Source organism: Amblyomma mixtum, chromosome 1 (assembly GCF_055824585.1).
Source record: "Amblyomma mixtum isolate Tamu chromosome 1, ASM5582458v1, whole genome shotgun sequence".
Taxonomy (NCBI): domain Eukaryota; kingdom Metazoa; phylum Arthropoda; class Arachnida; order Ixodida; family Ixodidae; genus Amblyomma; species Amblyomma mixtum.
Window position 1 is genome coordinate 180817253 of NC_143012.1, and position 22904 is coordinate 180840156.

Below are 22904 nucleotides of genomic sequence, written 5' to 3' on the forward strand. Positions count from 1 at the left end.
GGGAGGCGTCACGTGGACAGCAGGAGGCGCGGTGTCCAATAGGAGATGTGGAGAGGATTGGAGGCCCTTCAGCAGCTTAGAAGGGAGAGAAAGCGGCTTGCTAAGGATTACGCCATCCAGCACAACATGGATATCACTGCGGAGGCAAAGCGTCGGAAGCGACAAGCGGAGATTGAAGACGACAGGCAGCGTCATCTATCAGCTGAAGCCGAGAACAGGAGACTCAAGTGCTAGGCGGAATCTAATGCTAACGCATACACCGCCGTATCAATCGAGTTGATCGTCTGTGGTTTTTTTTATTTTTTTGCCGAATGCTGATCCTGCCGAATCATTCCTGTCCCCTCCCAGGCCGGCGCCAGCATAGAGGAGAAATGGGGCCACCTGGCGCAGCTGACGGACTTCGCACTGGCTCTCAAGGACACGCTCAACAACATCAACCGAGAGAGCTTCAACAACTTCGTCCTCAAGATGGGTCAGTACACACGCGCACCAACGTACCGCTGATAGCCGAACGGGAATTGTCTCGTTTTTAAGTCCGCGACAGATAAAAATAATTTAGAGAGTTTTAGTATTGCGGGCTTTGCGTAATTGCGTGCATAGCGGAATAACGGGTCCAAAGTGCGCATGCGCAGAACGCTAACAGTAAAATACCGTTAGCGGACGCACGCAATTTTCAGAAGTTAGCGGTGCGGTTTTTGCGTGTTTAGCGGGAAAACATGGCGGCGTCCTCCCAAGCGAGAGCCGCCCGCATCAGCCGATTCGGAAGTCCTTGCGATTCCGGTCGGCATGTTTATCGGCAACTACTGGTCTTTTTGCTTCTCGCTATGACTTACCTTGCTTCGACGATAAAGTTTAAGCTGCAATTCAGCCCAGTTTTTGAGGTACGCTCTCGATTCTGGAGCTTTCAAGCCTGATGGGTCCTCAAGCTGCACTGCTACCGTCTGCAACTGCCCGAAACGCAGCCGAAAGCTAACACAAACGTCCGGAACGGAACAAAAATATATTTGGAGCTTTTTCGCTGTGTTTTATAGACTTAAATGATGTAACGCGAGTTTATATTAAATTTACAAAAAGTTTTTTGAACATTAGACGTCATGTGATGGAAAATATTCTTGCTCGAACGGCTTGTAGTTAACATTGCTTTGGCTAGATGGCGCCACTGTTTTATGTTTTATTTCATTTTATTTTAATTTTCGGGTCATTTTGAAGATGAAAATAAGCGCTGCAGTAATACTTCGTTTAAAACACTCAGAAATATTACACTTTCGCAAGTTAGCGGCAGTAGCGACCATTTTAGGACTGTTCGCATCCATGTCAAGCAGATGGCGTTTAACGTTTTCAAAACGCTACACTAAAACTGCCTGTGAGGATAAGTTGCTTGCGGCACGCTAACCTTGGTCCGCTATCACGCTAACGCTATACTAAAACTCTCTATAATATCTGGTCTACTGTTTACCGAAAGATTTTTGCTTTATACGGCAACACGGACGTCCTGTTCCGCGCTCTTCCTGTTCCCTTATTCGTCCATGTTGCCGTTTTGCGCTCTCCGGTCTTTCACGAATACGCACCAACAAGCCCACGTTCAAGTACTTATTGCATGATACCTTCGATTTTTACCAAAGAGAAGGCTCCTTGTCTCCGAAAAGGGCTCTTCCTTCTGTGATACGTTGCACTGCAGTAAATGCTTACAAATAGAGCGAACAAAACAGGTGCATGTTGCCTTCTTTTTTGCATCGCACAGCCTTCTTTTGTTACCAACAACATTGTCATCCATGCTGCTTATTGTTGGTGCCTTATTGCCACTTCTGTACTGCGAATAGAGTAAAGTGTCGCATATCATGGCTGCTTCATTTCTCTTGAGTCTAGCGCAAATAACGAGTAACAAGGGCAGACGCTGACGGCCCCATAGGCCGTATAGGATGCGTTAAAAGTTTCCAGGTCACATATTCCGCTTTTCAGCAGTATATATTTCCTGCACATAGACGCCTATGAAGATACCAAGGTTCTCAGAGGCAAGAACGATGCTCCTCCTGCCCCCTATTTTGAAGATGGGGTGGTGTTGTGAATGCACCATCACACGGGTCGAAAGCAGACCCTGTAAGATGGGACCTCTTGACGCATCCTCTACCTCTAGGATCCATAACCAGCATTGTGCTAAGTCCTTTGTTCTATAGCTGCATCACCGGTCGGCATCGTCACCACCATCATCATCGACAACAGCAATAAATATTTAGTCACAAGATGAAAACTAATTTATATGCCGGTCCACTAAGTATGCGAAATAACTTGCTAAAATTCTCTGTCAACGTGGTCAACAAAAAATTCAGTCTGATAATGCGGAATTGAAAGCAGCCACCTCCACACATTTCTGCAGTGCGCGCACATTTAATTCCTGTCATTTACATCAAATGACCGCACCTTTGTTTTTTACAAAAGCAACTCACATTGTGTTCATATATTAAGGAGGTATGGTAGGGTAAATGGTCCTTGTTAGTTTTAATGCTATATTTTATAAACGGTTACAGATATTCGCATCACCTTTCTAGTGCTTATAGAAGATGCCCCTGGGTACACTATGACGAAGTTTGTTTTTGTCTAGATGGCGTACCTTTTCTGTGGCCTACTTCCAGATTTTCAGGTGTGTTTAAATATTCAGTGTAAGTACCTTTTCTCTGCAAGAGGAATGTGATGATATTAGGCAGTGTTAGTCTAAATACCCACAGGTTATATCTGAACTAAAGAGATGTCATATCCTCTTCGGTTTTTGTGCGAAAAGAAAATAATATAACTGCATGCACAGAGCCACAGGGGGGGGGGGGGGGGGGGGGTATCTTGAATTGTAATTTTTTTTTGCAGTATTACCATTTAAATAATTTTTAAGTAATTTTGTTGGTTCAGATTATTTAGGACTGGTGGTAGTACATGTGTGCAAAGTTTCACTGGAATCAAATGAGTACTTTCTGAGAAAAGTACATTGAATTTGAAAAATCCATAAAAAAACGAAATTTGAGAAAAATTAAGTTTTATGTTCGCATACTGCCTATGGCTGCTCAAAATGCCCCAGCAGAATACATCAGCAGAAAGCCCTTCTTAATCTTCCTTTTCAGCCGTCGTCTTTCCTTGCTCTCGGCAGAGCCATAGAATTCTGCCCTGTCAACACGCTCCTTGTCCATCCTGTCGAGGGCAACCTTGCAAAATACACCTGGAACAATTCCAAGGGCCTCCAGAACAGCTTTACGTGCAGAATTATTGTCATTGTAGTAGGCTACAGCATTGTTAGTTGCTGTCCTCAACGTGTCAGCACTGAAAAATGTTGCCTTAGGGCAGCGGCACCAGATGAGTTGGTTGAGTGACTCATTGGTGATCTGTGTTCGCCCATGAAGACATTTGCTCAGAAGACCTGGATCTTACAAAGCCTTGAACACCGGCTTGATGACGTCCATCACTGCCTCAAGAACGTAGTTTTTGTGGGAGTAGGTCTCAAAGTTTCCTTCAACAAGGCTTCGATTATACCCACACCATGAAGATGGCGCCTCTGGGCAGAGTCCGTGGTTGAGCTTGGTATCTGTGGATAACTTATGAAAATATATCGCCCATACAGCTCGTCTGTATTTCCCCGAATAGCCTTGCCATAGTAAATCTGAAGAGAGTCGATGTCCTTTTCTGTGAGGCGTCCTTTCCCGGAAAGTGGCAGACCATCGACAAGCTTTTTCCCCTTCTCATCCTTCTTTATGTTCCCGAGCCTGGTGCCCATTCGCTTCTGGACATGTCCTACACATTCATGTTTTTCTATGGCCTTCTCGTAGGGCTGTGAGTCTCTGACAGAAATGTACGTCTTGCTGTCTCCATCACCGATGTAACTTGTGTACTATCAGCAAGAAATGAAACGCGAACAAGACGACCGAACCACGGACTGCAAAATACGCGGCTCTTTGCCGGGGTGAGCGCTATACTAGCTCCTACTACATTTATTTTGAAGGCGCGAAGTCTCTTCTTTAGATGTGCTATTCAACCTCGCTTGTATTTCTAATCCAGGAGCTAATATGTTGTTGTTTTTGTGTTGCCACCTCACTTTTCTTGTTCGCGTTTCATTCGTTGCTGATAGTACATTAGCTGGTGCTTTTCAACAGATCGTCCAAAGATTTTTACAGCTCCAGCAGATTCTATTCCACCAGATGGCCCATCGTAGGTAACTTTACATTCACTCAAGTCGTCACCTGCGTGTAGGTTACGGGCACACATGTGGCAAAACTTGGATTCTAGTTCAAAGTCAAGCGCTTTTCCTGTGTCAGCCGATATCGCTGCTACGACGCCGTGTAGGTAAGAATAACCCCGCTTCATCCATGTCCCATCCACTGTGACCGCAGTTTCCAGCTCTCCATCGGAAGCGGAGGCCTCTTTCTTCAGTTCTTCGGCACCTTTTGCCACACTATTGCTCACAACGGTCGTGGATGCATCAAGAAGCCTCGCGTTGTACGACGCAAACTTTGTTGGCGGTGGCGGTAGATTGAGCACAGCACACATGATGCGACCAGATGTCAGTCCTTTTCCGCAGGTACGCAGAGCATAAACGAACCTTTGATTCACTTCAAAGATGTTGCCAACAGTGCGTTTGGATGTCTCTAGAACATTCAGAGTATCGCATTCGCTGCATGTGACATTTATGAAGGATGTTAAACCGCTCCGCCTGTCAATAGCTTCCTGCAAAACTATTTCACCCGTGTTGCACTTTTTACACACAGCAACGTCTCGCAAGAAGCTGAGCAGAAAAGCGAAGTCGATCAGACGGCATCCAGTTGTACTTGCGCCATCTACATCGAAGGACTCACCTCCGGTTCTCTCACCAAGTTTCGACAGGCTTGCGCTTCGTCGTCCTGGTTTCTCACTGCCCTCCTTGCTAGTGAACCAATTACCCTCGAAAGTTCTCCTTCTGCTCCATTTGCTGGACGATCGGGCCATCTAGTGAGCAAGTAATAGGTTTGAAACAAGAAACAGAGGCGTCGACGATCGTAACGGTGGAAACGAAAACAAAGACGCATGCAAAGACGGCACACGCTACCGGCATATCTGCTAATAAGTAAATATTTTCAACAGCATATGATTTTTTAGTACTTACCGTTTACTTGCCACACACACACAAGCGAAAAAAAAACGCTCGATAATGAGGAAAACCCCGAAATACGATAAACAAACCGGCCACCGACGACCGTCCGCCATTTTTAAACGCCAGGGCGCGCGGCACACTTCAGCGCGACATTTAAACCGCTTTGAGCGGGCGCTTGAGGTCGCGCTTCCGCAGGTCTGTTCCTTTTAGTGCGGTCGATTTTTCCGTGGCAAAATTTAACATTCGATTTTTTGGGGGTTTACCCTGCCATATCCCCTTAAGTGCACTGCTATCTCTAGACCACGTAAAAGAGGACAAGAACGCTGCGACCCTGTGTTAGCAGTGCAACGTTTGCCTTTGCAGTCGTTACTTTCCAACGGCTGTCTCCATATTGCAGTACGATGCCAGCCGACCGAATTTTTGACGTTACAGGAACAACCGTATGTTCCCTTGGCGACGGAGGAGAGGGGAAAGGCAGTGGCAGCAGTATCAGTGGAAAAAATGTGTGTGGTTCAACCCGGCTGAACATAGTAAGACGATCGAAAAGCTCGACTATGCCTCCTCCTTAAAGCACTCTCTCTCCTTACATTCACGCACTTTCTGACAACTTTTCTCCGGTCTCTGCTCTCGCTCTTCATCCGTCCCTGTACCGTACGCCACACGTTTTCGCTGTAATAGAGCTTGTCTCCGAGCTGTACCAGCCGGACGATGCGACTCTGCTTGGCTTTGATTGTAGATCTTTTTCCGCGAGGGTACGCTGTTCAACCATGATGTCGTCTAGCGATGCTTTGCCAGAGAACCACTTTTTATTTTGTCCCTCTCAACTCTGAGCACGTGATTCGGCGTGCGGTGGCACAGGTGTTACACAAAGCGAGGGAGGTAGCGGCGAGGAGCGAGCGCAGCTGCGGCGCGGCGGCGGCGAGCGAGGCACGTGATCTGACGTCACAGCCACACCTCCGCCCCACCTCCTAATTGAACGTCATTGTCAAGCGGTTTTGACCTTGAGCTTTCCATGCGGAGAGTAGAGCTTCTTGCTCTACAAGAAGTCTCCAATAAATGTTTGGTGCCTTTTCGCTGAACAGATAGCTCTGCTTACAGGCACTGCTGTCTAACAGAAAAGAATGCTTTACAAGGTGATAAACTCCATGATGATGGAGACGTTAAATGATCGCTATGTGTGGGGTCCCTCCCGCAAGGCGGAGCTCCCAATCCCCTTTCTCCCGCAGGAAAGAAAGAACGGTAGCTAAAGCCGTGGGAGTGAAAAAAGCGCATTTTGCTCATTTGTCCATCAGCTTCGGCTACTGTACTGACCTCACGGCAGCTGAAGAGCTTGGTGTCACTTGTGACTCGGCGCAGCTTTCCGTCCACTATGCGCGTAACGGCAAAAGGGCCTACGTAATGCTTACAGAATAAATTGAACTTTAAATCGTGCGTATAAAAATTTCTAAGATTGAAGTTTCATTTAGTGCCGTGAGGCAAGCACATTATCAATGACGGGCCAAGCGTACTGTTAAAGCTAATAACTTTTGGTAACGGGAAAAGAAAGACTGCAGAGAGAAATTAAACCGAAACAGGACTCCCAAACAGAGCTGCGCAGACTGACAGTGAAAAACCCGTCCCAATGCTGAAATTATTATTGAAAAATTTTGCTCAAGTAACTAAGTACTTCGCTGTCCTGCGCACGTTGTTCGTAAAGTGGGGTTCACACGCGGGAAAATTAATTCCACCCCTCTCGAACGGGGAGTTGCGGACGCGTCCCCAAAGCGTCATTCCTTTAGGCGCAGGGGTGCGTCTAGCGACGAGACACCGACCTCCCCGAGGGGTGAGCAACTTCCCTCTCGTCCGACTTCGATGCGATATTGCAGGTTTATGGTTTATGGGGTTTAACGTCCCAAAGCGACTCAGGCTGTGAGATACGCCGCAGTGAAGGGCCCCAAAAATTTCGACCACATAGGGTTCTTTAGCGCGCACTGACATCGCACAGTACACGGGCCTCCAGAATTTTGCCTCCACTCAAATTGGACCTAAAACTTTTTTTTTCTTTACAGGCACTCATACTGTCACATCATAGCATAAAGCGCTGTCCGTGTGGTTTGCTTGGTTTATGGGGTTTAACGTTCCAAAGCGACTGAGGCTATGAGAGACGTCGTAGTGGAGGGCTCCGGAAATTTCGGCCACCTGGGGTTTTTTAACGTGCACTGACATCGCACAGTACACGGGCCTCTAGAATTTCGCCTGCATCGAAATTCGATCGCCACGGCCGGGATCGAACCCGTGTCTTTCGGGTCAGTAGCCGAGCGTTGTAACCACTGAGCCACCGCGGCGGCTTGTCCGTGTGGTGCATTCAGCGAAAATGACCGGACGGACCAGTAATCTTGCTAAGTTGCATTTTTGTTGTCCTCACTGTTACTCTTGCTGCGTTCCCACACAATCGTTTCCTTGGTGTGTCTCGCAGGCATAAACCACGGACCCATCACATCGGGAGTGATCGGTGCCCGCAAGCCGCACTTCGACATCTGGGGCAACACGGTCAACGTTGCCAGCCGCATGGAGAGCACCGGAAAGGCCGGAAACATCCAGGCGAGTACGAGTGGAATCCTAGACCGTATGGAACCTCGGAAGGCCATGTAATGGGAAGTCACGCCAGACACAGATATACATCGGGCTCCGACTCGGCTCGTCGCAGTCGTCCCGGCGTAACCACGCAGTGCGTTTCAGCCAGGCCATGTCGTCCGACATGCACAAGGCAAGGCTGCAACGATTCACTCAAGCTAGGAAACGACGGCGGGCTGAAGAAACAGATGGAGTTGCTTTCGCAATTTCCGGGCTTAACCAAGCTTAGCCTCTGCCAATTTTTGGTCAATTTGACCATTGCAGAGTTGTTTTCTAAGAGCTAACGCTCTTAGAAAACAACTTTATTGCCAAGAATTTGTTGATTGTGGGCGACTTTACCTCAGTGTGACCCCATACAGGGGTGACCTCCAAGGCCCAGTTAACAAGAGCTTCGTGTTTCTTCTCCTGTTTCAGCAGCAGTTGATTCCAGCTTTCTTTCATGGGAGCTGGCAGGAGCATACGAGGTGGAGGCTTGACCTCACATCCCCATAATATGTGATCTTCGTTTGCCAGTTCCTGGCAATTTAGGCATGCGGTGTATACTACCCGTTCGCAATGAATGACAACCTGTGAAGGCTTACATTGATCGAGTCTGGAGCCTTCTTATCGTGTCAGCTACCTCGTCTAGCAATACCGCACTTAAGACCCGAGCACTTTTTTGCCCTTTGCCTACAAGCTACTATAAACAACCGGCTTAGTCAATTCAGTTATGGCAGAACATGCACAAAATTATTATTTATTGCAATCGCAAGACAGTACGATATGCGCAGACGCCCATTTGTATCCCTAAGGCGCGTAAACCTTCTAGAGTAGTTCATCAGTGGGTGGCAGCCAGAACAAACAAAACTACAATTTTAAACTTGACAAGCCGAAATCCAGCAGACTGAAGCTGCATTGAAAAATTTGGAGTACGCGTAAGCTTCGCCTTGAAGAGTGGAACGCGACAGCGTCTTGCAGCGCTGCCAGTGAGTCCACGGAACGCCATCGGCCGCTCGGCGCGACGCCTTGCCCGTTGGACAATTTCTTTTTTTTTTTGAGGAAAGAAAATGACGCAGTAACAGTCACGCTTGTCTTGGTGGACACCCGAAGCGCTCGTGATACGCAGCTCCCGATTATAGGTCGCCGGGTCGATTCTCTGCTGTGAGCTAGGCTCTAAATTAACTAGTAAGTTTACGCTGCACGAAACGCTGAATCGTGTGGCACCATCTGGAACATTCTGCGGCAGATGGTTGGCATAATACGATATTTCCCGACGCGCGGTCCTCCCAACTAGCTACGACGCCGATGGCTTTTCGACCGAAACAGCTGTAGTATACGCTGTCGCGTAATCGCTCGACAACCTTGCGTGACGCTGCACCCCACATTTATTTCTATTATTGCGAAAGCAATACTACTCGCACTTTCAAGCCTTCGCGTGACCCGGCCGCAGTTACGTTTGACCTTTAGCGGAGTGAATATGAGCGACCAACTAGCTCCTTCTAATAGCCAGGCTGCAGTTACGCCGCGCCGCGCACCAGTGGCGCTACTGCCGCTGTGACGTCATACCAGCTGTAGATTGTTTTCTTTCTCTCAGTCGCAACATCAAAAATTGGCAGAGGCTCAGCTTGGTTAAGCCCGGAAATTGCGAAATCAACTTCATCCGTTTCTTCAACCAGCCGTCGTTTCCTAGCTTTAGCGAATCGTTGCAGCCCTGCCTTGCGCATGTCGGACGACATGGCCTGGCTGAAACGCACAGCGTGGTTACGCCGGGACGACTGCGACGAGACGAGTTGGGGTTCTGTCTCTCTCCGTCTGGCGTGACGTCACTGCGGAGGTAATGCTACAGGTCAAACGTGGTTACACCGCCGGTACGACGCTGAAGGGCTCAAACTGCGAGCAGTATTGCTTTCGCAATAAAACAAAATATAAAGAAATTACCGAAGCCGCTTTCAGTCGCGCAGCGGAGGCCGGTAGCCACGCGTGACCTGTAGACGCGGCGCACTGCGTTCCTTCAGTTGGAGGCGCTGCGCTTTTGCTTTCGCAACCTACCAGGCTTAACCAAAGCTGAGCCCCCGCCAACTTTTTTAAGCATGAAATGCTTTTAGCTCCCGTTGTCGGCAGTGTGGTGACGTCACGCCGAGACCGAGAGCCATCATCCCGGCACTGAATAACACTCATCCGGGCACTGAAATCCACTCATCCGTGAATTCCAGTCATCCGGGCTCTGAAACGAGAACATCCAGGCACCGTACGAGACTTAACGAGATTTAACGAGACTCTCTAAGCCCTCCTACGCGACCGGCATGCAAGCGCCGGTTGGTCTCCAAATGAGACAAAAAATAACTGCTGCCAGTGCCTTCTCAATGTTTATCAAGATATCAGTGGAGCTGTGGGTTTGATAATGCGCGGAATTATAATTTCCGATTTCTAATAACGCGTGCAAAAAGCACATAAATGCCACGTTACACTTCGTTGTCATACGTGATCCGGGGGAGAAGCGCTGCGTTCAAAGGGCAAGGCATCGCGCCGAACGGGTGGTGGCGTTCCTCCCTTCCTTTACGGTGCGGTTCGGGTGTCCACCGAGATGGCAGAAAATTACTGCGCCATTTCCTTTCCTCAAAAAAACCTTGCGTTCAAATAGCAAAGCATCGCGCTGAACGGGTGGTGGCGTTCCTCCCTTCCTGTACGGTGCGGTTCGGGTGTCCACCGAGATGACATTAGGCCCGTAAACATTTCATGCTTACTCTACTCTCGTATACGGGAGAGGCAGAGATTTTTTCTCTCAGTCGCAACAACATCAAAAACAAAATATAAAAAATCTGCCTCTCCCGTAACCGAGAGTAGAGTAAGCATGAAATGTTTACGGGCCTAATGTCATCTCGGTGGACACCCGAACCGCACCGTACAGGAAAGGAGGAACGCCACCACCCGTTCAGCGCGATGCCTTGCCATTTGAACGCAAGGTTTCTTTGAGGAAAGGAAATGGCGCAGTAATTCTCTGTCATCTCGGTGGACACTCGAACCGCACCGTAAAGGAAGGGAGGAACGCCACCACCAGTTCGGCGCGATGCCTTGCCCTTTGAACGCAGCGCTTCTCGCCCGGGCCCCTGTGCGCCTGCGCGGCTTTGCTTCGATGCGCGAAGCCCCCAAGAGATCACGTATGACAACGAAGTGTATCGTGGCATTTATGTGCTTTTTGCACGCGTTATTAGAAATCGGAAATTAAAATTCCGTGCATTATCAAACGCACAGCTGGACAGATATCTTGATAAACATTGAGAAGGCACTGGCAGCAGTTAATTTTTGTGACTCGTTTGGAGACCAACCGGCGCTTGCATGCCGGTCGCGTAGGAGGGCTTAGAGAGTCTCGTTAAATCTCGTTAAGTCTCGTACGGTGCCCGGAGTTCTCGTTTCAGAGCCCGGATGATGGCTCTCGGTCTCGGCGTGACGTCACCACACTGCCGACAACGGGAGCTAAAAGCATTTCATGCTTAAAAATTACCGAAGACGCTTTGAGTCGTCACGCAGAGGCGGCCGGTCCACGCGTGACCTGTAGACACGGCGCACTGCGTTCCTTCAGTTGGAGGCGCTGCGCTTTTGCTTTCGCAACCTACCAGGCTTAACCAAAGCTAAGCCCCCGCCAATTTTTTTATGCGAAGCATATTGCTAGAGCTACCACTCACGCCGTCCCCGTGGGACCCCCACGTGACACCGTGACGTCACACCACGTGACATCGGATGAGAGAGCCGGCCTCCACCTCGCGCCGTCGCCGTGGGACCCCTAGCCGTCACGCCACGTGACACCGTGACGTCACACCACGTGACATCGGATGAGAGAGCCGGCCTCCACCTCGCGCCGTCGCCGTGGGACCCCTAGCCGTCACGCCACGTGACACCGTGACGTCACACCACGTGACATCGGATGAGAGAGCCGGCCTCCACCTCGCGCCGTCGCCGTGGGACCCCTAGCTGTCACACCCGCGCATTCCCGCGCATTTCGAACGCGCGTTCACACTCGGTGTAGGTGAAACGCTCGCTCCACCGGGCAGGCAGACGCGGCTTCCGTGGCAATCCAGGCGCTCACCCAACGCGCGTCTCGGGGTTAGTCGGCGTTCCGCTGTAGCCATGCCGTTGTCTTCCCCCACGACGAAGGCTTCTAGTGGTTGTATTAAAATGACCAAGTATTCAACCAAGGAAAGCCATGTATTACCAAGCCTAGCCACTAATATGCTTCGCATTCCCCAGGCTTAGCCAAGCTGAGCCTCAGCAATTTTTTCTCTCAGTCGCAACAACATCAAAAACAAAATATAAAAAAAATTACCGAAGACGCTTTGAGTCCACGCAGCGGCGGCCGGTAGCCACGCGTAACCTGTAGACGCGGCGCACTGCGTTTCAAGACGCTTTCAGTCGCCGCGCAGCGGCGGCCGGTAGCCAAGCGTGACCTGTAGACGCGGCGCACTGCGTTCCTTCAGTTGGAGGCGCTGCGCTTTTGCTTTCGCAACCTACCAGGCTTAACCAAACTAAGCCCCCCCCCCCCCCCAATTTTTTTAATACCTTGTATTCGTACATAGTGTATATGGCCGCCCTACCCCTATCCTTTCTTCTACCGCTCCCCCCTTTCTTTTCTTCTCCCTGTCCTCTCCCTGTCTTTTTATTCCCGCTAGCAGCAGCTCAGATGCTTCTGTTTCGATGGCTGATGCCGCGGTTAGCAACGTCTGTTCTTTTTTTAAGACCGTTAGCTCTTATTCACCACGTTTCTCGATTTCATGGGGTCTGCCACCACCTAGCCAAATCAGGATTTAGACGCCCCTTTTGAGTTGCATGACCTTAAGGCGGCCCTGGCTAAAATGTGCCGAGGTGGGGCACCGGGTCGGGATCGCATAACAGTGAAACTGTTGGCGAACCTCTCCGACTCTGCATACCTCCATTTGCGACAATACATAAATCAGATCTGGGATGGGTGTCCGCTCCCACTCGAATGGAAAACATCGCTTGTAACGTTTATCCCCAAAGCAGGCAAAGCCGTGACTACGGACAACTTGAGACCCATCTCATTAACCTCGTGTGTGGGAAAGCTCATGGATACGATGGTTCGGGATCGCCTCTCTCCATACATGGAGGGTAAGGGCCTCTTTGCAGACACTATGTTCGGGTTCCGCCCGCACATGTCTGCACAGGATGTCCTACTCCAAATACACAGGGACATAATACAACCCACAACCATGCAACAAAACGACAAGGCCATTCTCGCCCTCGATCTTAAGGGGGCGTTTGACAATGTTAAACACGGCACCATACTCTCTAATTTGAACACTACTAACTGCGGGGCGAAGGTCTTCGCCTATGTCAGAGACTTCATCTCTGCGCGTCAGGCACTCCTCCGGATCGAGGATGAGGAATACGGCCCGTACTCTATGGGTACACGAGGTACACCGCAGGGGGCGGTGTTATCACCGCTCCTTTTCAGCATCGCCATGATGCACCTGCCCGGCTGACTGGCTCAGGTGGAGGGCATAAAACACGCACTCTACGCAGACGACATTACAATCTGGACCACCGAGGGGAGCCTTGGGGAGATGGAGGACCGCCTTCAGCAGGCCGCCTCCATAGTCGAAGCATATGCTGCCGACTGTGGTCTCCAATGTGCTCCCGCCAAATCAGAGCTTCTACACGTCAGGACAAAACACAAGGACAACACGTCTCTACACATCTCTGTCGGGCGGTCCCATCAGAGAAGTGGCAGAGCTCCGGATCCTGGGTCTGTTCATCAATAACAAACTTAGGCCAGACTCTACTATAGCGAAACTCAAGAGCATAGGTGAACAGGTAGGGCGCATGATCCACCGTGTTTCCAACAAGCGGGGTGGTCTGCGGGGTAGGGACGCACTACGGCTCGCCTATGCCTTCGTGACCAGCCGGATCCTCTACGCCGTGCCGTACCTACGCACCACCAAACAACAAGACGAGCGCATTGACGCCATCATCAGGAAGGCAACAAAGCGAGCACTGGACCTCCCGGTGGCTACCTCCAACGCCAAACTGAAGGCGTTGGGAGTGGTAAACTCCTATCAGGAGTTGCGGGAGGCCCACCTCGTGAACCAATATACACGGCTATCGCAGACGGTTCCTGGGCGCCGCCTGCTAAACCGCTTACACATCCAACACACATACATACCAGAGGGGACGGAGAACATCCCGGTGCTGTGACGCCACATGCTCTGGGTCGCTCCGCTCCCGCGTAACATGGACATGGCTTCACATGAAGGCAGACGACAAGCGCGGGTTCGCACGCTTGAGAGGCAATATGGATATAAAGAGGGCGTCTACTACGTGGACATCACAGGGCCGTCGCCCGCGGGATTCTTCACGGCTGCTGTAGTCCACTGGGGAATGAATGTCGATGGGCTATCTTTTCGGGCCCCAAATTCAACACGAGCGGAGGAAGTCGCAATAGCTCTCGCTGCCGCCGATCCAAAATCGAAAACGGTTATCACAGACTCTCGCCGGGCCTGTGAACATTATCTTGCAGGCGAAATATCACCTCTTGCCTCGCAAATTCTAAGACGCGCTCTCGCCGATCCAACTCGCACAAAAGTGATCTGGGCTCCTGGCCACCAGGGTCTACGAGGCAATGAGGCCGCTGATGCGGCCGCCCGAGCGCTCACACACCGGGCTCCTCATTCTAGCTCTCCTGGCTCAGAAGCTCATAAACCGCTTCTGCGGTTCCGCGAAATCCTAATTCATTATTGCGACAGCCACCGTCTCTACCCGGCACCTGCCAAGGGGCTGAGTAAGGCGGAGGAGCGAACTCTGCGGCGCCTGCAGACAGGAACCCTTCTCTGTCCTGCCATAGCAAAACACTTCGATCCGAACACAGATGGGCGCTGCCCGCACTGTGAAGAGATCTGCGATATCTTTCACATCGTGTGGGCATGTACTCAGAATTCTCACCTTCCCCCTTCCCCCACCCCCACCCGAGAGGCATGGGAGACTGCCCTCCTCAACCGCTCCACGCTAGAGTCCCAAAGGGCTCTGGTCAAGCGGGCGCGAGACGGGGCCTCGTCGTGCGCTGTCCCGGAGTAAGGATACCGACCATGCAGCAGGGTTATTTAACCCTCAAGCTCTCTTTGAATCAAAGTTTTTCACCACCACCACCACCACCTCCCTTCGGCGTGAAATTTTCTAAGTCCGAGGAATTCAAGATGGCGGCCCCCATAGTAAATCGATATAGCAACCCAATTGGTGATTGTTTGGTGACGTCACTGATTTTGCGACGTCATGATTTACTAGTCACATGATTATGTTTAATCGCTTTTAACTGAGTAATTAATGAGGCATTATAAAACGAATTAGATATCTGGAATCCTCTATTTGAGTAGAACAGGTTAGGCACAAAAATTAAGTGAAGTTAATATTTAATTATGGTTATGCCTATATTTAATTCCTTATGATTAACTATCCGATAGCGTCATGATCTGGATATTCGCAACGGGCTTGATCAATAGGACATGTTAGACATAAATATTTTCTAATTAGGTTAATATTTACTTGTAGTCAGGCTTAACATGGCAGCCATGTCGTCATTACTCGGCCGCTCCAATCTCATACCTCATGGCGACCGGGCACCTACCGCCTTGAGATAAGGAAAAATAGTCCTCGAAAAACTTTTCGGCCCAAACTGGTCAAAAATATCCGCCCTCAAGGCGGTAGGCGCCCGCTCGCCGTAAGGTATGGGAAAGTAGCCTAATCATGTAGAAAAAAAATGGCTGAGGCTTAGCTTGGGTTAAGCCTAGTCAGATGCGAAGCATATTGTCGCCGAGTTGCATATCGAGCACGCCGCTTGGCTAGACGTTCTTCACGCTCTTCATCAGTCTCTGTAGCACGTCGCAACTTTTGCTTCTCATTCCAACGAGCAGCCCTGTCTCCAGGAGGCATCTCTGTCCCGTGTACGCCTAGCAGAGGCAGGCGCACCTCCTTGTATACCGCCGCTCCAGCATCACGTGTTCACTACAGCGCACCTAGCGGCAGAAGCAGGAAACACATTGGTCGCGACGCCTGGCGCGACGGCGCGAGCTGAGGCCCCGTTTCTCCTATGTCGTTACGTCACGCATCACATGGTCCTCCTTGGTCGCGACGCCTCGCTTGACGGCGCGAGCTGGGCCCCCGTTTCTCATCTGCTGTGACGTCACGCACCACGTGGTCATCCTTGGTCACGACGCCTCGTGCGACGGCGCGAGTTGGGCCCCCGTTTTTCATCTGCTGTGACGTCACGCATCACGTGGTATGACATGGAGGTCACGAAAGGTCAATGGTAACGACACCGCCGCGCTCGAGGAGCTGGGTTGGGCTATTTTATTATGCTTCGCATAAAAGATCACATATACGATAGGCGCTACCGAACAGCTAACGCTCGTTACTTCAACGTCTTTCAGACGGCTCGTTACTTCAACGTCTTTCAGACGGTGGCGGCATTTTTTTTATTACCAATAAATAGCCACTAGCAACAACTGTCGCGTAAAATTGGTTTTTGAGGAAAGAAAATGGCGCAGTATCTGTCTCACATATTTCGATGGACACCTGAACCGCGCCGTAAGGGAAGGGAGGAAGGTGGGAGTGAAAGAAGAAAGAGGGAGAAAGAGGTGCCGTAGTGGAGGTCTCCGGGATAATTTAGACCACCTGGGGTCTTTAACGTGCGTTGAAATCGCACAGCACAGGGGTGCCTTTGCGTTTCGCCTCCATCGAAACGCGGCCGCCGCGGGGCGCTGGCCACTGAACCGGAGTTCCTGGGTTCGATCCATTGCCGGGCCGGGCCTTAACCATTGAGCGACCGCTGCGGGTGCAGGGTCTTGTCCCGCAGCGCTTTTCCGGGCAAGGTTCCACGCGGTTTCGTTCTCTGCTCCTCCCGCGGCGAATGAAGCAATAAATAAATCAGCCATACGGCGCACGTCTACGAGCTTTGCAGTCTCTATGTGCAGTCTATATACGTACGGTCTCGAGTTCCGGCGGACGCGGTTGTTGCGACGCGCGTCTTTGCTCTCTTTCACACTGTCCTCTCATCTTTGAACTCTCTTCTATCTGCACGTGGCAGCGGTGGTGGCTCGGCAGGAGCCAGTTGGCAGGCCCGTGCACTTTTCCTATTCATCCTTCTCACAGTCGCAACCAGGCCGACGCTGCCGATGGAGTGCGTCTATGGCCGCCTAGCGCTGACATTCGCTCGCCCAGACTCTCATCAAAATGGTGCTGCGAATATCAGCGCAGGCTGGCTGCCCGACATGAGGTTAAATGGTGATACGCTCTGAGGTTTCCATTGCGCCTGATGCCCAGCACGGGCATTTGCACAACGCATTGCACGGCGCAGTTACACCTCTTCAGTGGGTGTAAATGGTTCAGCCATGCTACTGACTGTGGCCGAGCGCTGCTCAACGCTATCATTGTTGCTCCTCTTGCGCCACATTATGCTAAACGCGGCGGCGGCGTGCGCTCTCGTCCAGTCCGGCCATGATGACGCTCCTTCATCCCTCGCCACTTTCAGCGCGTCTATCTCCTCTCCACTCTCCTCCTTGCACTATTCTGTGCGGACGTCGTGACGACGACGACGATATACGGGGTGTTTCACCAAATACTTTGCACAATTTCTAAAAAGATAGGCTCTTTGAGTTACAAGAGCGCTTTTTTCGACATAGCATTGTCAGCGGCGTAGTACATCAGAGTACAGCTAAGATGTGCTAACTAGCAGGGTGGTTAACTAATACTGAAGAGTTAACTTTTTAACCAATACTGTCAATTAAGCTGCTTAACTACTGAGAGGCATGTAGCCCACCGTAAGTAATATCCATATCAGTTTTTAGAATTTCGAAAGCGCGTTTATTCTCGGCGCTGTGGCCCAACAAATTTTGGCTATTTCAACGAGTTACACGCTCTGTAAAGGCTGCTTTGCCTGCAAGCTTTTCGAAAGCGCATCTATTTTGGCGCGATGCAGTAAATCGGTAAACTGGTTTTTGAGGAAAGGAAATGTATCTGTCTGGCATATTTCGGTGGACACCTGAACCGCGCCGTAGGGGAAGGGAGGAAGATGGGTGCATGTAGCCGAAATTTGTTGGTCCACAGCGCCGAGTGTAACCGCGTTTTCGAAATTCTAAAAGCTGCTACGTATATTACTTACGGTGCGCTACACGTATCTCAATAGTTAAGGAGCATAACAGTAAAAGTTAGAAAGTTAAACATTCAGTATTAGTTAACCAGCCTGATAGACAGCGTGTCTTGCTGTATTTCGATGTACTGCACCGCTGACAATGCTATGCGCAAAAATAGCGCTCTTCTAACTCAGAACGCCTATATTTCAAAAAAATTGTGTTAAATCTTAGGTGAAACACCCTGTATATCGGGAAACGGGCCATGACCAGCGGTAGCTGCAAAAGAAAAACATAGGCTGAGTGTGTAGATGGGAGGAGATTCACTGATGTATGCACATGCAGTCTCCAAGTGGATGCACATGTCGACGCATACACTGGTCAGCGAACACTCGCGTCTAGCGTCAGGAGCGGCGTTGTTAACGAGTGGCGACCTCCACCCCGCAGGTGGTGAAGGAGACCGCCGACATCCTGGAGACGTTCGGCTTCGCCCTCGAGCAGCGCGGCCTGGTGTCCGTCAAGGGCAAGGGCATGCTCATGACCTTCTACCTGCTGGGCAAGAAGGCGCCCGCACCGCCACAGCAGCAGCCACAGCAGCAGAATCAGCAGCCGCCACCACCCGCGCCGACGGCCACCCACGTGCACACCAACCCGCTCGCGCAGCAGGACGATGACGTCACGGGCTCCGCGGAGCCCACGCCGCCGCAGGTGCAGTCCCCTGCTTTCATATTCTGGCGTGAGGGAAAGGGCGAAGAAGGGAGAGAGAGAGAAAAAATCGCCACAGTGGAGAGCTGCGGAATAACTTCTACAATACAGGATTATTTAATGTTCATGAGGATCCATAGAGCACAATATGTTGTGCGCTATGGATCCTCATGTTGACTACCCACTAGCCCGATCGCTTACCCTTATAATTTAAAGTTCACTACCATGCACGCGGGCTATTTCCATTTCACGAGGTTGCGGGTTAGAATCCCGGCCGCACCAGAACGCAGTAGCCTCCTTTCATACATAAACGTTTTCGTCTTATAAATTTAGTTCACCTTGTTTGATTGTTTTACCTTAACCCCTTGCCTGGAGTGTTAGTGCTTGGGGCTGGCTTGAAGAGCCTTCACTGAAACTGCATTCAATGCAACAGACTGCTCGCACTTAAAATGCAGGAACAGAGCCCGAAGTTAAGGCTGGGGTCTGTTGTCGCGGTCACAGGTCGTTTTCCTCAATGTTCGCGAGATCGCCATAGTCGAAAAAGAGGTTTTAGCTCGTTAGAAAGGTGAATGTATTTACTTTTCAACAGTGCGCGTTGTTGATGCCGAATGCACGAATGCAGTGAGCAAAAAACGCAGAATGTAAAAGAATACAATTGTTTGACTTGCGTGCCTTTCACAAGTTTTTTTTTTTTTAAACTACCGCACCGAAAAAAAAAGGGCTGCTTTTTGAGCATATAAATGACATGTTAATCTCGGTATGTGCCAAGCGGTGTTTGACTCAAGTGGATAGTTATTTAGAACCGAAGCTCTAAAAAAAGACATAATATGACAAACAACGCATATCAGCGACTCAGTACCTTTCCATCTAATTGACCAAGCACATGCATATTAATCACATTTGTGGAAGGCGTATATTTCGTTAATTGGGCAAAATTTCTTTAGGTAGACTTAGTAGTTCTTTATATTCGTTGTTCAAAGTTTGCCGTAATCGCCAGAACGCTACCCACGGAGTTCTGGTGACACGGTAACGCACACGGTACCAGGTATCGTAATGAAGGTTAATAAGAGGTCCAAATCAAATACTGCACATGCCTATGTGCCTGCATCTAGTCATGACGATGAAATAGTTGAAACGTTCTTTGAAGACGTGGGATCGGCAATGAGTAAAAAGGCAGTGCATTGTATTGATGGACGAATGCGATGCCACGGTAGATCAGAAGCAGGCAGGAGACCAGGCAGTGGGAGACTATTGCGTACATCTAGGAATAGCAGGAAGAGTTATTAGTGAAGTTCGCAGAACGAAATAGTTTACGGATAATGAGTACCGTACTCCGCAAACAAAAGAACCGGACGTGCAAGTGGAAGAGCTCGAACGGTGGGACTAAAAAGGAAATAAACTTCTTATTGTGCGCGCATCTATAGCATAGTACAAGATGTGCAATTGCTGGGCTAGGTGAGATGTAGTGTTCATAGGATGGTAAGGTCCTGAATTAGCCTAGAAATGAACAAGGAACGGAGGAAACTGGTGGGAAGAAGCACGTCAACGAGTTAGCTGTAAGAGGGAAACTACATAAATTGTGGATCTCACTGCAGAACACTCATTCCTCTTTAACCGGGGATTGAAACCTTGGCGTTCAAGCGATGAATAATAATCGCACAAATATGATTAGGAGTGCGCGCTACCAGTAGGACTTACAGTAGCGAGATATGATATTGGCAAACTCCCTAAGCAGACGGAAGATCTCATTAAGAAACGCCAAAGAATGAAAGCCTGGAACCCCATGAATAAAATAAAACTAGAACTGTCAGGGCTAGTCGATAAGAGCAGGGTAACCGTCATAATGAAGTATTATACAGAGGGAATCAAGCATGCTTTAAAGAACGGGGGTAGCCTGAAAACGACCAAAAGAAAAACGGCCATGGAGGGCAATGTCATTACCGATATGGATTAGATAGTAAAGGTAGCCGAGGAATTCTACACAGATCTGCGCGGTAGCAGAAATAATGAGGACCCTAACGATGGAGGCAGTGATGCGACCGAGTTGGGCATCCCGCTTGTAACGAAAGAGGTAGTAAAGAAAGCCTTACAAACAATGCAAAAGGGAAAGCAGCTGGTTAGGATCAGGTAACAGCAATGAAGCAGAGATTCTTCGAAAGCTCCCGCTCTACCTGACGTGTAGCTGGAACATTAGCCAAGCAGTAGTTGTTTCGCTCCTAGACGGCATCAGCCATACTTATAGATTAATCTGCTCCAAACGCCGTGCTGGTTCGGGAAGCACAAAGAAGGCACTATGGCAAAAACGGCCCTAATGCCACCGCCCTATCTACAGAAATTCATACTGCACATAGCACGTAGGTGGTACACAGCGGTGTCTCTGTGCTTAAAGAAATGCGAACGCCCAACATGTAGGCAAAGGAAATGCTTCAAGGAAAGCTAAGCTGATTTCTTTGTTTTTTTAGAGTGCCGACACCCAGGTGCTGCCTGCTTAATCGTGGGTGTGCGCGTACGTAAGCGTACTTACTCAGAATTTCAGTTTTCGCATATGTACTTTTATACTTCTCAATATTCTCACGTGCAGCCATACAGGTCCGACCGCATTTACAACAGACCACTCAAACAGTGCGCATAGGTGAAAGTTCGAGCCCGGCATATTGGAAAAAGGCTAATATTATACAAGTCAACCAAAAAGGTCGACGCGAAAGCTTTCAAAAACTAGTGACCGATCAGCTTTCTGTCCTTTGCCTAGAAGGTATTTACGAAGGTAATCTGTAATAGAATTAGAGCGACCATAAATTTTAGTCAACCAAAGGACCAAGCTGGCTTTCTTAAAGGCTGCTCGACAATGGGCCTTGTGCACTCCACCATTCCTTGGACAGAGAAATGCGCAGAATATAACCAACCTTTGTATGTAGCCTTCACAGATTACGAGAAATCATTTCACTCAGTCGAAACATCAATAGTCATGCAGGCATTGCTTAGACAGGGAGTAGAAAAGGCGTATGTAAAGGTGCAGGAAATATACTGACTGCACAAACAAACACCATGCTTCTCCACGGGGAAGTGATAAAATCCCAATCAGGACAGGCGTCAGGCAAGGAGACACGATATCCACCGCGTGCTTACAAGAGGTATTCAGAGATCTTAACTGGAAAGGGTTGGGGATAAGAGCTAATAGAGAATACCATAGTAAACTCATATTTGCTGACGGCCTTAAGGGTAACGGAGTGGATTCCAAGTGAAGGCAGGCATACCAGGGTGCGGCAGAAAGTTAGGTGGGCGGAGAAGTTTGCGCGAATGTGGTGACCGTGGCTGGCAAAGGACAGTGTTAAATGGAGGAAAATGGGAGAGGCCTTTGCCCTGCAGTGGGCGTAGTCAGGCTGATGATAATAGTGACGATGAAAGGTATTGCCTTGCTAAGTAATTCAGTGGACGAACTGCAAAGCATAATCGAGGACATAGACAGGCGAAACAGAACATGGCATGGGTTTGAAAATGAGTACGAATTAGTCTTAATTAGTTATTGTTCAATAGTCTAGGAAGGCCACAACAGCTTGAGGTAGAAAGCGAGGCATTGGAAATTGTCAGGCAATAAATCGACTTGGGGCAGGTAGTAATCGTCGACCCGGAAAATGAGATTGACATAACTAGGAGAATAATAATGAGGTAGATTGCATTTAGTAGGTACTCAGGTCATGAATAGTACCGTACCAGTGTTCCTCAAGAAGAACTTACACGACACTTTTGTCTTGCGAGCACTCACTTAGGAGGCGGAAACATTGGAGGATAATGAAAGAGCTTGAAATATAAGTTGAGGACAGCGCAGGAAGCTATGGAAAGGAAAATTGATTGGTGTAACGTTAGGACACAGAAGAGAACCGTGTAGGTCAGGGAACAAACGTAAGTTAATTATATTCCAGTTATAATCAACAAAAGGCAGCGCATGGTCATGGCAGCGCATGGCAGCGCATGGTCATGGTCCATGAAGTCAATAGAAGGAACGCCGAGCAAAAGGTTGTTGTTTAATATGAAGACGAAGACGTTTCGGCTTCCATAGGGAAGCCTTGATCACTGGGCGGAAAGCCCAAAAAGCACATCGCTTAAGTGCGCTGCAGTAATCGCCCCAGGCATCTTGCGTACGTAGGCGGGAGATTGCCTGCGTTGTGGTTAAGGGTTTTTTCTGTTGATTGAATTATTAGGGATTCCAGATATCGACGTGACAGTCAATTCTTCTCTCTTGCGATGACTGAAGCTTCTTCCCAGGCTATTTTGTGCGTCGCGGCTTCCACGTGTTCCGCAAGTGCATTAGAAGCAATCCTCTTGTTCCTGACGTCGTTCTTGTGGTCCCTCCTGACGTCGTTCTTGTGGTCCCT

At 49.5% G+C, this 22904-nt stretch overlaps 1 protein-coding gene and 1 pseudogene across 4 annotated transcripts in view; one reads left to right on the forward strand and one right to left on the reverse strand.

Annotated features, from left to right (window-relative positions):
* The window catches only part of LOC149370127 (adenylate cyclase type 3-like), a 420278-nt gene that overhangs the window by 388403 nt on the left and 8971 nt on the right, over positions 1-22904 (forward strand). For all 4 annotated transcript variants that reach the window (XM_089560173.1, XM_089560159.1, XM_089560152.1 and 1 more), the window contains exons 16-18: positions 349-472; positions 7560-7684; positions 18274-18534. In XM_089560173.1, the coding sequence (XP_089416299.1) occupies positions 349-472; positions 7560-7684; positions 18274-18534 (510 nt within the window). The remainder of the gene's footprint in view (positions 1-348; positions 473-7559; positions 7685-18273; positions 18535-22904) is intronic.
* On the reverse strand, positions 3051-4524 carry LOC149370129 (uncharacterized; annotated as a pseudogene).